This window comes from Oncorhynchus nerka, linkage group LG2, assembly GCF_034236695.1.
Source record: "Oncorhynchus nerka isolate Pitt River linkage group LG2, Oner_Uvic_2.0, whole genome shotgun sequence".
Taxonomy (NCBI): domain Eukaryota; kingdom Metazoa; phylum Chordata; class Actinopteri; order Salmoniformes; family Salmonidae; genus Oncorhynchus; species Oncorhynchus nerka.
In genome coordinates this window covers 96,515,544-96,534,938 of record NC_088397.1, presented here as the reverse complement: position 1 = coordinate 96,534,938, position 19,395 = coordinate 96,515,544, and the positions used below count along the sequence as shown (strand labels likewise).

At 46.9% G+C, this 19,395-nt stretch overlaps 1 protein-coding gene across 1 annotated transcript in view; it reads left to right on the top strand.

Moving 5' to 3' along the window:
• LOC115124942 (plasma membrane calcium-transporting ATPase 2) overlaps positions 1 to 19,395 on the top strand; it is a 274,814-nt gene that overhangs the window by 121,153 nt on the left and 134,266 nt on the right. Inside the window, exons 3-4 of the mRNA XM_065004521.1 lie at positions 17,061 to 17,318; positions 19,193 to 19,318. Coding sequence (XP_064860593.1) covers positions 17,061 to 17,318; positions 19,193 to 19,318 — 384 coding nt within the window. The remainder of the gene's footprint in view (positions 1 to 17,060; positions 17,319 to 19,192; positions 19,319 to 19,395) is intronic.

Genomic DNA, 19,395 nt, shown 5'->3' with positions numbered 1-19,395 from the left:
GGCAGGAAACACAGGGATAAATACACCGGGGACTAATGGAGAAAACAAGAGGAACTGGCACAGAGAGACAGGAAACACAGGGATAAATACACCGGGGACTAATGGGGAAAACAAGACGAACTGGCACAGAGAGGCAGGAAACACAGGGATAAATACACCAGGGACTAATGGAGAAAACAAGAGGAACTGGCACAGAGAGGCAGGAAACACAGGGATAAATACACCGGGGACTAATGGAGAAAACAAGAGGAACTGGCACAGAGAGACAGGAAACACAGGGATAAATACACCGGGGACTAATGGAGAAAACAAGAGGACTGGCACAGAGAGGCAGGAAACACAGGGATAAATACACCGGGGACTAATGGAGAAAACAAGAGGAACTGGCACAGAGAGACAGGAAACACAGGGATAAATACACCGGGGACTAATGGGGAAAACAAGACGAACTGGCACAGAGAGACAGGAAACACAGGGATAAATACACCGGGGACTAATGGAGAAAACAAGAGGAACTGGCACAGAGAGACAGGAAACACAGGGATAAATACACCGGGGACTAATGGAGAAAACAAGAGGAACTGGCACAGAGAGGCAGGAAACACAGGGATAAATACACCGGGGACTAATGGAGAAAACAAGAGGAACTGGCACAGAGAGACAGGAAACACAGGGATAAATACACCGGGGACTAATGGGGAAAACAAGAGGAACTGGCACAGAGAGGCAGGAAACACAGGGATAAATACACCAGGGACTAATGGAGAAAACAAGAGGAACTGGCACAGAGAGGCAGGAAACACAGGGATAAATACACCGGGGACTAATGGAGAAAACAAGAGGAACTGGCACAGAGAGACAGGAAACACAGGGATAAATACACCGGGGACTAATGGAGAAAACAAGAGGAACTGGCACAGAGAGACAGGAAACACAGGGATAAATACACCGGGGACTAATGGAGAAAACAAGAGGAACTGGCACAGAGAGGCAGGAAACACAGGGATAAATACACCGGGGACTAATGGAGAAAACAAGAGGAACTGGCACAGAGAGACAGGAAACACAGGGATAAATACACCGGGGACTAATGGGGAAAACAAGACGAACTGGCACAGAGAGGCAGGAAACACAGGGATAAATACACCGGGGACTAATGGGAAAACAAGAGGAACTGGCACAGAGAGGCAGGAAACACAGGGATAAATACACCGGGGACTAATGGAGAAAACAAGAGGAACTGGCACAGAGAGACAGGAAACACAGGGATAAATACACCGGGGACTAATGGAGAAAACAAGAGGAACTGGCACAGAGAGGCAGGAAACACAGGGATAAATACACCGGGGACTAATGGAGAAAACAAGAGGAACTGGCACAGAGAGACAGGAAACACAGGGATAAATACACCGGGGACTAATGGGGAAAACAAGAGGAACTGGCACAGAGAGGCAGGAAACACAGGGATGAATACACCGGGGACTAATGGGGAAAACAAGACGAACTGGCACAGAGAGACAGGAAACACAGGGATAAATACACCGGGGACTAATGGAGAAAACAAGACGAACTGGCACAGAGAGACAGGAAACACAGGGATAAATACACCGGGGACTAATGGAGAAAACAAGAGGAACTGGCACAGAGAGACAGGAAACACAGGGATAAATACACCGGGGACTAATGGAGAAAACAAGAGGAACTGGCACAGAGAGGCAGGAAACACAGGGATAAATACACCGGGACTAATGGAGAAAACAAGAGGAACTGGCACAGAGAGACAGGAAACACAGGGATAAATACACCGGGGACTAATGGGGAAAACAAGACGAACTGGCACAGAGAGACAGGAAACACAGTGATAAATACACCGGGGACTAATGGGGAAAACAAGACGAACTGGCACAGAGAGACAGGAAACACAGGGATAAATACACCGGGGACTAATGGAGAAAACAAGAGGAACTGGCACAGAGAGACAGGAAACACAGGGATAAATACACCGGGGACTAATGGAGAAAACAAGAGGAACTGGCACAGAGAGGCAGGAAACACAGGGATAAATACACCGGGGACTAATGGAGAAAACAAGAGGAACTGGCACAGAGAGACAGGAAACACAGGGATAAATACACCGGGGACTAATGGGGAAAACAAGACGAACTGGCACAGAGAGGCAGGAAACACAGGGATAAATACACCAGGGACTAATGGAGAAAACAAGAGGAACTGGCACAGAGAAGCAGGAAACACAGGGATAAATACACCGGGGACTAATGGAGAAAACAAGAGGAACTGGCACAGAGAGACAGGAAACACAGGGATAAATACACCGGGGACTAATGGAGAAAACAAGAGGACTGGCACAGAGAGGCAGGAAACACAGGGATAAATACACCGGGGACTAATGGAGAAAACAAGAGGAACTGGCACAGAGAGACAGGAAACACAGGGATAAATACACCGGGGACTAATGGGAAAACAAGACGAACTGGCACAGAGAGACAGGAAACACAGGGATAAATACACCGGGGACTAATGGAGAAAACAAGAGGAACTGGCACAGAGAGACAGGAAACACAGGGATAAATACACCGGGGACTAATGGAGAAAACAAGAGGAACTGGCACAGAGAGACAGGAAACACAGGGATAAATACACCGGGGACTAATGGGGAAAACAAGACGAACTGGCACAGAGAGACAGGAAACACAGTGATAAATACACCGGGGACTAATGGGGAAAACAAGACGAACTGGCACAGAGAGACAGGAAACACAGGGATAAATACACCGGGGACTAATGGAGAAAACAAGAGGAACTGGCACAGAGAGACAGGAAACACAGGGATAAATACACCGGGGACTAATGGAGAAAACAAGAGGAACTGGCACAGAGAGGCAGGAAACACAGGGATAAATACACCGGGGACTAATGGAGAAAACAAGAGGAACTGGCACAGAGAGACAGGAAACACAGGGATAAATACACCGGGGACTAATGGGGAAAACAAGACGAACTGGCACAGAGAGGCAGGAAACACAGGGATAAATACACCAGGGACTAATGGAGAAAACAAGAGGAACTGGCACAGAGAGGCAGGAAACACAGGGATAAATACACCGGGGACTAATGGAGAAAACAAGAGGAACTGGCACAGAGAGACAGGAAACACAGGGATAAATACACCGGGGACTAATGGAGAAAACAAGAGGAACTGGCACAGAGAGGCAGGAAACACAGGGATAAATACACGGGGACTAATGGAGAAAACAAGAGGAACTGGCACAGAGAGACAGGAAACACAGGGATAAATACACCGGGGACTAATGGGGAAAACAAGACGAACTGGCACAGAGAGACAGGAAACACAGGGATAAATACACCGGGGACTAATGGAGAAAACAAGAGGAACTGGCACAGAGAGACAGGAAACACAGGGATAAATACACCGGGACTAATGGAGAAAACAAGAGGAACTGGCACAGAGAGGCAGGAAACACAGGGATAAATACACCGGGGACTAATGGAGAAAACAAGAGGAACTGGCACAGAGAGACAGGAAACACAGGGATAAATACACCGGGGACTAATGGGGAAAACAAGACGAACTGGCACAGAGAGGCAGGAAACACAGGGATAAATACACCGGGGACTAATGGGAAAACAAGAGGAACTGGCACAGAGAGACAGGAAACACAGGGATAAATACACCGGGGACTAATGGAGAAAACAAGAGGAACTGGCACAGAGGCAGGAAACACAGGGATAAATACACCGGGGACTAATGGAGAAAACAAGAGGAACTGGCACAGAGAGACAGGAAACACAGGGATAAATACACCGGGGACTAATGGAGAAAACAAGACAGGGAACCGGGGACTAATGGGAAAACAAGACGAACTGGCACAGAGAGACAGGAAACACAGGGATAAATACACCGGGGACTAATGGAGAAAACAAGAGGAACTGGCACAGAGAGACAGGAAACACAGGGATAAATACACCGGGACTAATGGAGAAAACAAGAGGAACTGGCACAGAGAGACAGGAAACACAGGGATAAATACACGGGGACTAATGGAGAAAACAAGAGGAACTGGCACAGAGAACAGGAAACACAGGGATAAATACACGGGGGACTAATGGGGAAAACAAGACGAACTGGCACAGAGAGACAGGAAACACAGTGATAAATACACCGGGGACTAATGGGAAAACAAGGAACTGGCACAGAGAGACAGGAAACACAGGGATAAATACACCGGGGACTAAGAAAACAAGAGGAACTGGCACAGAGAGACAGGAAACACAGGGATAAATACACCGGGGACTAATGGAGAAAACAAGAGGAACTGGCACAGAGAGGCAGGAAACACAGGGATAAATACACCGGGGACTAATGGAGAAAACAAGAGGAACTGGCACAGAGAGACAGGAAACACAGGGATAAATACACCGGGGACTAATGGGGAAAACAAGACGAACTGGCACAGAGAGACAGGAAACACAGGGATAAATACACCGGGGACTAATGGGAAAACAAGAGGAACTGGCACAGAGAGGCAGGAAACACAGGGATAAATACACCGGGGACTAATGGAGAAAACAAGAGGAACTGGCACAGAGAGACAGGAAACACAGGGATAAATACACCGGGGACTAATGGAGAAAACAAGAGGAACTGGCACAGAGAGGCAGGAAACACAGGGATAAATACACCGGGGACTAATGGAGAAAACAAGAGGAACTGGCACAGAGAGACAGGAAACACAGGGATAAATACACCGGGGACTAATGGAGAAAACAAGAGGAACTGGCACAGAGAGACAGGAAACACAGGGATAAATACACGGGGACTAATGGGAAAACAAGAGGAACTGGCACAGAGAGACAGGAAACACAGGGATAAATACACCGGGGACTAATGGAGAAAACAAGAGGAACTGGCACAGAGAAGCAGGAAACACAGGGATAAATACACCGGGGACTAATGGGGAAAACAAGACGAACTGGCACAGAGAGACAGGAAACACAGTGATAAATACACCGGGGACTAATGGGGAAAACAAGACGAACTGGCACAGAGAGACAGGAAACACAGGGATAAATACACCGGGGACTAATGGAGAAAACAAGAGGAACTGGCACAGAGAGACAGGAAACACAGGATAAATACACCGGGGACTAATGGAGAAAACAAGAGGAACTGGCACAGAGAGGCAGGAAACACAGGGATAAATACACCGGGGACTAATGGAGAAAACAAGAGGAACTGGCACAGAGAGACAGGAAACACAGGGATAAATACACCGGGGACTAATGGGGAAAACAAGAGGAACTGGCACAGAGAGGCAGGAAACACAGGGATAAATACACCAGGGACTAATGGAGAAAACAAGAGGAACTGGCACAGAGAGGCAGGAAACACAGGGATAAATACACCGGGGACTAATGGAGAAAACAAGAGGAACTGGCACAGAGAGACAGGAAACACAGGGATAAATACACCGGGGACTAATGGAGAAAACAAGAGGAACTGGCACAGAGAGGCAGGAAACACAGGGATAAATACACCGGGGACTAATGGAGAAAACAAGAGGAACTGGCACAGAGAGACAGGAAACACAGGGATAAATACACCGGGGACTAATGGGGAAAACAAGACGAACTGGCACAGAGAGACAGGAAACACAGGGATAAATACACCGGGGACTAATGGAGAAAACAAGAGGAACTGGCACAGAGAGACAGGAAACACAGGGATAAATACACCGGGGACTAATGGAGAAAACAAGAGGAACTGGCACAGAGAGGCAGGAAACACAGGGATAAATACACCGGGGACTAATGGAGAAAACAAGAGGAACTGGCACAGAGAGACAGGAAACACAGGGATAAATACACCGGGGACTAATGGGGAAAACAAGACGAACTGGCACAGAGAGGCAGGAAACACAGGGATAAATACACCAGGGACTAATGGAGAAAACAAGAGGAACTGGCACAGAGAGACAGGAAACACAGGGATAAATACACCGGGACTAATGGAGAAAACAAGAGGAACTGGCACAGAGAGGCAGGAAACACAGGGATAAATACACCGGGGACTAATGGAGAAAACAAGAGGAACTGGCACAGAGAGACAGGAAACACAGGGATAAATACACCGGGACTAATGGGGAAAACAAGACGAACTGGCACAGAGAGGCAGGAAACACAGGGATAAATACACCGGGGACTAATGGAGAAAACAAGAGGAACTGGCACAGAGAGGCAGGAAACACAGGGATAAATACACCGGGGACTAATGGAGAAAACAAGAGGAACTGGCACAGAGAGACAGGAAACACAGGGATAAATACACCGGGGACTAATGGAGAAAACAAGAGGAACTGGCACAGAGAGGCAGGAAACACAGGGATAAATACACCGGGGACTAATGGAGAAAACAAGAGGAACTGGCACAGAGAGACAGGAAACACAGGGATAAATACACCGGGGACTAATGGGGAAAACAAGAGGAACTGGCACAGAGAGGCAGGAAACACAGGGATAAATACACCGGGGACTAATGGGGAAAACAAGACGAACTGGCACAGAGAGACAGGAAACACAGGGATAAATACACCGGGGACTAATGGAGAAAACAAGACGAACTGGCACAGAGAGACAGGAAACACAGGGATAAATACACCGGGGACTAATGGAGAAAACAAGAGGAACTGGCACAGAGAGACAGGAAACACAGGGATAAATACACCGGGGACTAATGGAGAAAACAAGAGGAACTGGCACAGAGAGGCAGGAAACACAGGGATAAATACACCGGGGACTAATGGAGAAAACAAGAGGAACTGGCACAGAGAGACAGGAAACACAGGGATAAATACACCGGGGACTAATGGGGAAAACAAGACGAACTGGCACAGAGAGACAGGAAACACAGGGATAAATACACCGGGGACTAATGGGGAAAACAAGAGGAACTGGCACAGAGAGACAGGAAACACAGGGATAAATACACCGGGGACTAATGGAGAAAACAAGAGGAACTGGCACAGAGAGACAGGAAACACAGGGATAAATACACCGGGGACTAATGGAGAAAACAAGAGGAACTGGCACAGAGAGGCAGGAAACACAGGGATAAATACACCGGGACTAATGGAGAAAACAAGAGGAACTGGCACAGAGAGACAGGAAACACAGGGATAAATACACCGGGGACTAATGGGGAAAACAAGACGAACTGGCACAGAGAGGCAGGAAACACAGGGATAAATACACCGGGGACTAATGGGGAAAACAAGACGAACTGGCACAGAGAGGCAGGAAACACAGGGATAAATACACCGGGGACTAATGGGGAAAACAAGAGGAACTGGCACAGAGAGGCAGGAAACACAGGGATAAATACACCGGGGACTAATGGAGAAAACAAGAGGAACTGGCACAGAGAGACAGGAAACACAGGGATAAATACACCGGGGACTAATGGAGAAAACAAGAGGAACTGGCACAGAGAGGCAGGAAACACAGGGATAAATACACCGGGGACTAATGGAGAAAACAAGAGGAACTGGCACAGAGAGACAGGAAACACAGGGATAAATACACCGGGGACTAATGGGGAAAACAAGAGAACTGGCACAGAGAGGCAGGAAACACAGGGATGAATACACCGGGGACTAATGGGGAAAACAAGACGAACTGGCACAGAGAGACAGGAAACACAGGGATAAATACACCGGGGACTAATGGAGAAAACAAGACGAACTGGCACAGAGAGACAGGAAACACAGGGATAAATACACCGGGGACTAATGGAGAAAACAAGAGGAACTGGCACAGAGAGACAGGAAACACAGGGATAAATACACCGGGACTAATGGAGAAAACAAGAGGAACTGGCACAGAGAGGCAGGAAACACAGGGATAAATACACCGGGGACTAATGGAGAAAACAAGAGGAACTGGCACAGAGAGACAGGAAACACAGGGATAAATACACCGGGGACTAATGGGGAAAACAAGACGAACTGGCACAGAGAGACAGGAAACACAGTGATAAATACACCGGGGACTAATGGGGAAAACAAGACGAACTGGCACAGAGAGACAGGAAACACAGGGATAAATACACCGGGGACTAATGGAGAAAACAAGAGGAACTGGCACAGAGAGACAGGAAACACAGGGATAAATACACCGGGGACTAATGGAGAAAACAAGAGGAACTGGCACAGAGAGGCAGGAAACACAGGGATAAATACACCGGGGACTAATGGAGAAAACAAGAGGAACTGGCACAGAGAGACAGGAAACACAGGGATAAATACACCGGGGACTAATGGGGAAAACAAGACGAACTGGCACAGAGAGGCAGGAAACACAGGGATAAATACACCAGGGACTAATGGAGAAAACAAGAGGAACTGGCACAGAGAAGCAGGAAACACAGGGATAAATACACCGGGGACTAATGGAGAAAACAAGAGGAACTGGCACAGAGAGACAGGAAACACAGGGATAAATACACCGGGGACTAATGGAGAAAACAAGAGGACTGGCACAGAGAGGCAGGAAACACAGGGATAAATACACCGGGGACTAATGGAGAAAACAAGAGGAACTGGCACAGAGAGACAGGAAACACAGTGATAAATACACCGGGGACTAATGGGGAAAACAAGACGAACTGGCACAGAGAGACAGGAAACACAGGGATAAATACACCGGGGACTAATGGAGAAAACAAGAGGAACTGGCACAGAGAGACAGGAAACACAGGGATAAATACACCGGGGACTAATGGAGAAAACAAGAGGAACTGGCACAGAGAGGCAGGAAACACAGGGATAAATACACCGGGGACTAATGGAGAAAACAAGAGGAACTGGCACAGAGAGACAGGAAACACAGGGATAAATACACCGGGGACTAATGGGGAAAACAAGAGGAACTGGCACAGAGAGGCAGGAAACACAGGGATAAATACACCGGGACTAATGGAGAAAACAAGAGGAACTGGCACAGAGAGACAGGAAACACAGGGATAAATACACCGGGGACTAATGGAGAAAACAAGAGGAACTGGCACAGAGAGGCAGGAAACACAGGGATAAATACACCGGGGACTAATGGAGAAAACAAGAGGAACTGGCACAGAGAGACAGGAAACACAGGGATAAATACACCGGGGACTAATGGGGAAAACAAGACGAACTGGCACAGAGAGGCAGGAAACACAGGGATAAATACACCAGGGACTAATGGAGAAAACAAGAGGAACTGGCACAGAGAGGCAGGAAACACAGGGATAAATACACCGGGGACTAATGGAGAAAACAAGAGGAACTGGCACAGAGAGGCAGGAAACACAGGGATAAATACACCGGGGACTAATGGAGAAAACAAGAGGAACTGGCGCAGAGAGGCAGGAAACACAGGGATAAATACACCGGGGACTAATGGGGAAAACAAGACGAACTGGCACAGAGAGGCAGGAAACACAGGGATAAATACACCGGGGACTAATGGAGAAAACAAGAGGACTGGCACAGAGAGGCAGGAAACACAGGGATAAATACACCGGGGACTAATGGAGAAAACAAGAGGAACTGGCACAGAGAGACAGGAAACACAGGGATAAATACACCGGGGACTAATGGGGAAAACAAGACGAACTGGCACAGAGAGACAGGAAACACAGTGATAAATACACCGGGGACTAATGGAGAAAACAAGAGGAACTGGCACAGAGAGACAGGAAACACAGGGATAAATACACCGGGGACTAATGGAGAAAACAAGAGGAACTGGCACAGAGAGGCAGGAAACACAGGGATAAATACACCGGGGACTAATGGAGAAAACAAGAGGAACTGGCACAGAGAGACAGGAAACACAGGGATAAATACACCGGGGACTAATGGGGAAAACAAGACGAACTGGCACAGAGAGGCAGGAAACACAGGGATAAATACACCGGGGACTAATGGGGAAAACAAGAGGAACTGGCACAGAGAGGCAGGAAACACAGGGATAAATACACCGGGGACTAATGGAGAAAACAAGAGGAACTGGCACAGAGAGACAGGAAACACAGGGATAAATACACCGGGGACTAATGGAGAAAACAAGAGGAACTGGCACAGAGAGGCAGGAAACACAGGGATAAATACACCGGGGACTAATGGAGAAAACAAGAGGAACTGGCACAGAGAGACAGGAAACACAGGGATAAATACACCGGGGACTAATGGGGAAAACAAGACGAACTGGCACAGAGAGGCAGGAAACACAGGGATAAATACACCAGGGACTAATGGAGAAAACAAGAGGAACTGGCACAGAGAGGCAGGAAACACAGGGATAAATACACCGGGGACTAATGGAGAAAACAAGAGGAACTGGCACAGAGAGGCAGGAAACACAGGGATAAATACACCGGGGACTAATGGAGAAAACAAGAGGAACTGGCGCAGAGAGGCAGGAAACACAGGGATAAATACACCGGGGACTAATGGGGAAAACAAGACGAACTGGCACAGAGAGGCAGGAAACACAGGGATAAATACACCGGGGACTAATGGAGAAAACAAGAGGAACTGGCACAGAGAGACAGGAAACACAGGGATAAATACACCGGGGACTAATGGAGAAAACAAGAGGAACTGGCACAGAGAGGCAGGAAACACAGGGATAAATACACCGGGGACTAATGGAGAAAACAAGAGGAACTGGCACAGAGAGACAGGAAACACAGGGATAAATACACCGGGGACTAATGGGGAAAACAAGACGAACTGGCACAGAGAGACAGGAAACACAGTGATAAATACACCGGGGACTAATGGGGAAAACAAGACGAACTGGCACAGAGAGACAGGAAACACAGGGATAAATACACCGGGGACTAATGGAGAAAACAAGAGGAACTGGCACAGAGAGACAGGAAACACAGGGATAAATACACCGGGGACTAATGGAGAAAACAAGAGGAACTGGCACAGAGAGGCAGGAAACACAGGGATAAATACACCGGGGACTAATGGAGAAAACAAGAGGAACTGGCACAGAGAGACAGGAAACACAGGGATAAATACACCGGGGACTAATGGGGAAAACAAGACGAACTGGCACAGAGAGGCAGGAAACACAGGGATAAATACACCGGGGACTAATGGGGAAAACAAGAGGAACTGGCACAGAGAGGCAGGAAACACAGGGATAAATACACCGGGGACTAATGGAGAAAACAAGAGAAACTGGCACAGAGAGACAGGAAACACAGGGATAAATACACCGGGGACTAATGGGGAAAACAAGAGAAACTGGCACAGAGAGGCAGGAAACACAGGGATAAATCCCCCGGGGACTAATGGCGAAAACAAGAGAAACTGGCACAGAGAGACAGGAAACACAGGGATAAATACACCGGGGACTAATGGGGAAAACAAGACGAACTGGCACAGAGAGGCAGGAAACACAGGGATAAATACACCGGGGACTAATGGAGAAAACAAGACGAACTGGCACAGAGAGACAGAAAACACAGGGATAAATACACCGGGGACTAATGGAGAAAACAAGAGGAACTGGCACAGAGAGGCAGGAAACACAGGGATAAATACACCGGGGACTAATGGAGAAAACAAGAGGAACTGGCACAGAGAGACAGGAAACACAGGGATAAATACACCGGGGACTAATGGTGAAAACAAGAGGAACTGGCACAGAGAGGCAGGAAACACAGGGATAAATACACCGGGGACTAATGGAGAAAACAAGAGGAACTGGCACAGAGAGACAGGAAACACAGGGATAAATACACCGGGGACTAATGGGGAAAACAAGAGGAACTGGCACAGAGAGGCAGGAAACACAGGGATGAATACACCGGGACTAATGGGGAAAACAAGACGAACTGGCACAGAGAGACAGGAAACACAGGGATAAATACACCGGGGACTAATGGAGAAAACAAGAGGAACTGGCACAGAGAGACAGGAAACACAGGGATAAATACACCGGGACTAATGGGGAAAACAAGACGAACTGGCACAGAGAGACAGGAAACACAGTGATAAATACACCGGGGACTAATGGGGAAAACAAGACGAACTGGCACAGAGAGACAGGAAACACAGGGATAAATACACCGGGGACTAATGGAGAAAACAAGAGGAACTGGCACAGAGAGACAGGAAACACAGGGATAAATACACCGGGGACTAATGGAGAAAACAAGAGGAACTGGCACAGAGAGGCAGGAAACACAGGGATAAATACACCGGGGACTAATGGAGAAAACAAGAGGAACTGGCACAGAGAGACAGGAAACACAGGGATAAATACACCGGGGACTAATGGGGAAAACAAGACGAACTGGCACAGAGAGGCAGGAAACACAGGGATAAATACACCGGGGACTAATGGAGAAAACAAGAGGAACTGGCACAGAGAGGCAGGAAACACAGGGATAAATACACCGGGACTAATGGAGAAAACAAGAGGAACTGGCACAGAGAGGCAGGAAACACAGGGATAAATACACCGGGACTAATGGAGAAAACAAGAGGAACTGGCACAGAGAGGCAGGAAACACAGGGATAAATACACCGGGGACTAATGGGGAAAACAAGACGAACTGGCACAGAGAGGCAGGAAACACAGGGATAAATACACCGGGGACTAATGGAGAAAACAAGAGGAACTGGCACAGAGAGACAGGAAACACAGGGATAAATACACCGGGGACTAATGGAGAAAACGAGAGGAACTGGCACAGAGAGGCAGGAAACACAGGGATAAATACACCGGGGACTAATGGAGAAAACAAGAGGAACTGGCACAGAGAGACAGGAAACACAGGGATAAATACACCGGGGACTAATGGGGAAAACAAGACGAACTGGCACAGAGAGACAGGAAACACAGGGATAAATACACCGGGGACTAATGGAGAAAACAAGAGGAACTGGCACAGAGAGACAGGAAACACAGGGATAAATACACCGGGGACTAATGGGGAAAACAAGAGGAACTGGCACAGAGAGGCAGGAAACACAGGGATAAATACACCGGGGACTAATGGAGAAAACAAGAGGAACTGGCACAGAGAGACAGGAAACACAGGGATAAATACACCGGGGACTAATGGAGAAAACAAGAGAAACTGGCACAGAGAGACAGGAAACACAGGGATAAATACACCGGGGACTAATGGGGAAAACAAGAGGAACTGGCACAGAGAGACAGGAAACACAGGGATAAATACACCGGGGACTAATGGGGAAAACAAGACGAACTGGCACAGAGAGGCAGGAAACACAGGGATAAATACACCGGGGACTAATGGAGAAAACAAGACGAACTGGCACAGAAAGACAGGAAACACAGGGATAAATACACCGGGGACTAATGGAGAAAACACGAGAAACTGGCACAGAGAGACAGGAAACACAGGGATAAATACACCGGGGACTAATGGGGAAAACAAGACGAACTGGCACAGAGAGGCAGGAAACACAGGGATAAATACACCGGGGACTAATGGAGAAAACAAGAGGAACTGGCACAGAGAGACAGGAAACACAGGGATAAATACACCGGGGACTAATGGGGAAAACAAGAGAAACTGGCACAGAGAGGCAGGAAACACAGGGATAAATCCCCCGGGGACTAACGGCGAAAACAAGAGAAACTGGCACAGAGAGACAGGAAACACAGGGATAAATACACCGGGGACTAATGGGGAAAACAAGACGAACTGGCACAGAGAGGCAGGAAACACAGGGATAAATACACCGGGGACTAATGGAGAAAACAAGAGGAACTGGCACAGAGAGACAGGAAACACAGGGATAAATACACCGGGGACTAATGGAGAAAACAAGAGGAACTGGCACAGAGAGGCAGGAAACACAGGGATAAATACACCGGGGACTAATGGAGAAAACAAGAGGAACTGGCACAGAGAGACAGGAAACACAGGGATAAATACACCGGGGACTAATGGAGAAAACAAGAGGAACTGGCACAGAGAGGCAGGAAACACAGGGATAAATACACCAGGGACTAATGGAGAAAACAAGAGGAACTGGCACAGAGAGGCAGGAAACACAGGGATAAATACACCGGGGACTAATGGAGAAAACAAGACGAACTGGCACAGAGAGACAGGAAACACAGGGATAAATACACCGGGGACTAATGGAGAAAACAAGAGGAACTGGCACAGAGAGACAGGAAACACAGGGATAAATACACCGGGGACTAATGGAGAAAACAAGAGGAACTGGCACAGAGAGGCAGGAAACACAGGGATAAATACACCGGGGACTAATGGAGAAAACAAGAGGAACTGGCACAGAGAGACAGGAAACACAGGGATAAATACACCGGGGACTAATGGGGAAAACAAGACGAACTGGCACAGAGAGACAGGAAACACAGTGATAAATACACCGGGACTAATGGGGAAAACAAGACGAACTGGCACAGAGAGACAGGAAACACAGGGATAAATACACCGGGACTAATGGAGAAAACAAGAGGAACTGGCACAGAGAGACAGGAAACACAGGGATAAATACACCGGGGACTAATGGAGAAAACAAGAGGAACTGGCACAGAGAGGCAGGAAACACAGGGATAAATACACCGGGGACTAATGGAGAAAACAAGAGGAACTGGCACAGAGAGACAGGAAACACAGGGACAAATACACCGGGGACTAATGGGGAAAACAAGACGAACTGGCACAGAGAGGCAGGAAACACAGGGATAAATACACCGGGGACTAATGGAGAAAACAAGAGGAACTGGCACAGAGAGGCAGGAAACACAGGGATAAATACACCGGGGACTAATGGAGAAAACAAGAGGAACTGGCACAGAGAGGCAGGAAACACAGGGATAAATACACCGGGGACTAATGGAGAAAACAAGAGAAACTGGCACAGAGAGACAGGAAACACAGGGATAAATACACCGGGGACTAATGGGGAAAACAAGAGAAACTGGCACAGAGAGGCAGGAAACACAGGGATAAATCCCCCGGGGACTAATGGAGAAAACAAGAGAAACTGGCACAGAGAGACAGGAAACACAGGGATAAATACACCGGGGACTAATGGGGAAAACAAGACGAACTGGCACAGAGAGGCAGGAAACACAGGGATAAATACACCGGGGACTAATGGGGAAAACAAGACGAACTGGCACAGAGAGACAGGAAACACAGGGATAAATACACCGGGGACTAATGGAGAAAAAAAGAGGAACTGGCACAGAGAGACAGGAAACACAGGGATAAATACACCGGGGACTAATGGAGAAAACAAGAGGAACTGGCACAGAGAGACAGGAAACACGGGGATAAATACACCGGGGACTAATGGGGAAAAATAGGTGACACCTAGAGGTGGGTGGAGACCATCACAAAGACAGGTGAAACAGATGAGGGCGTGACAATTTGATCATAATGTAGGCGTACCAGAGTGGTCTACCATTAAAACAAATGGAGAAAATACATCCCATAACATTTTACCATGGAAACAGCTGTTTTATCATCCAGCCTACAGTAGCAGCCAATGTTGGCCTCCATTCCATGGAGACTTTAAAAAACAAAACATGCAGGGCTTGACATTAACCTGTTACCCTCTCAAAACATGCAGGGCTTGACATGAACCTGTTACCCTCTCAAAACATGCAGGGCTTGACATGAACCTGTTACCCTCTCAAAACATGCAGGGCTTGACATGAACCTGTCACCCTCTCAAAACATGCAGGGCTTGAAATTAACCTGTTACCCTCTCAAAACATGCAGGGCTTGACAACCTGTTACCCTCTCAAAACATGCAGGGCTTGACATTAACCTGTTACCCTCTCAAAACATGCAGGGCTTGACATGAACCTGTCACCCTCTCAAAACACGCAGGGCTTGACATGAACCTGTCACCCTCTCAAAACATGCAGGGCTTGACATTAACCTGTTCCCCTCTCAAAACATGCAGGGCTTTACATTAACCTGTTCCCCACAATGCTGTGTGGTAGAACACAATGCTGTGTGGTAGAACACAATCCTGTGTGGTAGAACACAATGCTGTGTGGTAGAACACAATCCTGTGTGGTAGAACACAATCCTGTGTGGTAGAACACAATGATGTGTGGTAGAACACAATCCTGTGTGGTAGAACACAATGATGTGTGGTAGAACACAATGCTGTGTGGTAGAACACAATCCTGTGTGTTAGAACACTGCACTGTTGGAGCTAGGAATGCTATGTATTGGCCAATGAGAGGCTTTGTAGCCACCGGTCGGCCATATTGGCTCTTTCCAGAAGAATCAGTTCTCCACATTATTTCCATTAAAATCACATGTATTTAAGTATTTTGTTGTTGTAATGGGGACAGATACATTAATACTTTCTCAAATTATACTTTAAGGAAAATATTTGTTTTATATTTGTTCATTTCTTGGTACGTTGGTACGTGGTACGTTCAGCTCACATACTGTAATAAACAACATGGCAACAACAAACGTAGACATAAATTAATACCTTTCTACAGCTTCTAAAATATGTTTTACAACGGTGGTCGAGGAGTGCCAAGATGGAGGTGCAGTAGTTTCGAAAACAGTTCCACCGTTTTGGTCATCTAGTGAATACATAAATCACTTGTGTGTGTCATGAACACATGTGTGTACATGATTCAAGTTTATTCATCCAGTCTATCACAGTAGATCAAAAGGTTTTAAGAATCGGAATAAAGACCTGTCATGGCTTTTTTTTTTCATACAAAGGAAAATGTTAGATACAAAGCATTGAATAGTCATTTTGAAATGTGTGTGTGCATCTAACCTCTCTCGCTCTCTCTGTCTCTCTCTCTCACTCTCTTTCTCTCTTTCGTGCTCTCTCTCTCTCCCTCTCTCTCTCTCTTTCTCTCTTTCTCTCTTTCTCTCTTTCTCTTAATCTCTCTCTTTCTCTCTTTCTCTCTCTCTCTCGCTCTCTCTCTGTCTCTCTCTCTCTGACTCTCTCTCCGTCTCTCAGCCTGTGGGACAGCGGCGGCGGGTGCAGAGGATGAGGGTGAGGCCGAGGCCGGCTGGATAGAGGGAGCAGCCATCTTGCTGTCTGTAGTGTGTGTGGTTCTGGTGACGGCCTTCAACGACTGGAGCAAGGAGAAGCAGTTCAGAGGACTGCAGAGCCGCATCGAGCAGGAGCAGAAGTTCCAGGTGGTCCGAGGTGCTCAGGTCATCCAGCTCCCGGTCGCTGACATCGTGGTCGGGGACATCGCACAAATCAAGTATGGTACGTATGGATGCCACAGAGCAGGGCTGCACAACCCTCTTCCTGGAGATCTACTGTCCTGTGGGTTTTCAGTCCAACCCTCTTCCTGGAGATCTACTGTCCTGTAGGTTTTCAGTCCAACCCTCTTCCTGGAGATCTACTGTCCTATAGGTTTTCAGTCCAACCCTCTTCCTGGAGATCTACTGTCCTGTAGGTTTTCAGCCCAGCCCTCTTCTTGGAGATCTACTGTCCTGTAGGCCCTGCCCTTAGAGCAACCCTAACCTCATCCCCAGACTACTGCACACAGCACATATAAGCCTGAGATATCAACCATCCTAAATTGGCCTTAGTGGGAGTGACCATACAATTATATGGGAGTGACCTCACTGAGTAAAGGATTTGTCATTTCATTTTAGACTGCTGGACTTTGCTCCAACTGGAGGCAAGACAATGGGAGGGTTAAGGGGTAGGTGGTGTGAGACAGGATTGGTTGGTAGATTAAACCGATGAAGCCAATGCCGAGTTTCTCCCCGTCTGTTTATTTGCTAACAAAGGCCAAGTTTGATTCGTTGGTCCGCCACACTGTTTGCGCATTTGGGGTGCGGAAGTGTCTGGGAACGAGATTACCCATAATCCTCACAGCATCCATCAGAGTATTCGATCTGGAGGGCCTGAGTACGCCTGGTTTTCAATCAATTGATTGACTCTACTCACCTGATGTTCCAGGTTTGATCCGTCCCTGATTAGTAGAAGAGAGAGATGTTCACGTTGAATGCTAGCTTGCCTCACTACAGTATAATATATATTACCACAAAGACACATGGCTGGGAATCAGACAGGATGCTAATCATATACAGTATGCTATATTACCACAAAGACACATGGCTGGCAATCAGACAGGATGCTAATCATATACAGTATAATATATATTACCACAAAGACACATGGCTGGCAATCAGTCAGGATGCTAATCATATACAGTATAATATATATTACCACAAAGACACATGGCTGGCAATCAGACAGGATGCTAATCATATACAGTATGCTATATTACCTCAAAGACACATGGCTGGCAATCAGACAGGATGCTAATCATATACAGTATGCTATATAACCACAAAGACACATGGCTGGCAATCAGACAGGATGCTAATCATATACAGTATGCTATATTACCACAAAGACACATGGCTGGCAATCAGACAGGATGCTGATCATATACAGTATAATATATATTACCACAAAGACACATGGCTGGCAATCAGACAGGATGCTAATCATATACAGTATAATATATATTACCACAAAGACACATGGCTGGCAATCAGACAGGATGCTAATCATATACAGTATAATATATATTACCACAAAGACACATGGCTGGCAATCAGACAGGATGCTAATCATATACAGTATGCTATATTACCACAAAGACACATGGCTGGCAATCAGACAGGATGCTAATCATATACAGTATGCTATATAACCACAAAGACACATGGCTGGCAATCAGACAGGATGCTAATCATATACAGTATAATATATATTACCACAAAGACACATGGCTGGCAATCAGACAGGATGCTAATCATATACAGTATGCTATATTACCACAAAGACACATGGCTGGCAATCAGACAGGATGCTAATCATATACAGTATGCTATATAACCACAAAGACACATGGCTGGCAATCAGACAGGATGTTAATCATATACAGTATGCTATATTACCACAAAGACACATGGCTGGGAATCAGACAGGATGCTACTTACTATGATCTGAATTTAAATTAAAATAGTATATGTTTTTTAAAATTAAAACAGTATATTTTTTTGTTCTGTTTTTTTTAAATTAAAAGAGTATATGTTTTTGTTCTGTTGTTGTTTTAGGTGACCTGCTTCCAACGGATGGAGTGTTGATACAGGGGAACGACCTGAAGATAGACGAGAGTTCGCTAACAGGAGAGTCTGATCATGTCAAGAAAGCAGCCGACAGAGACCCGATGCTGCTGTCTGGTCAGTCAGTCATTTATTGTGATCTTACAGATGTCCTGTGTGGCTGAGAGTGGAGAGCAAGAGATGCTAACGGTCGT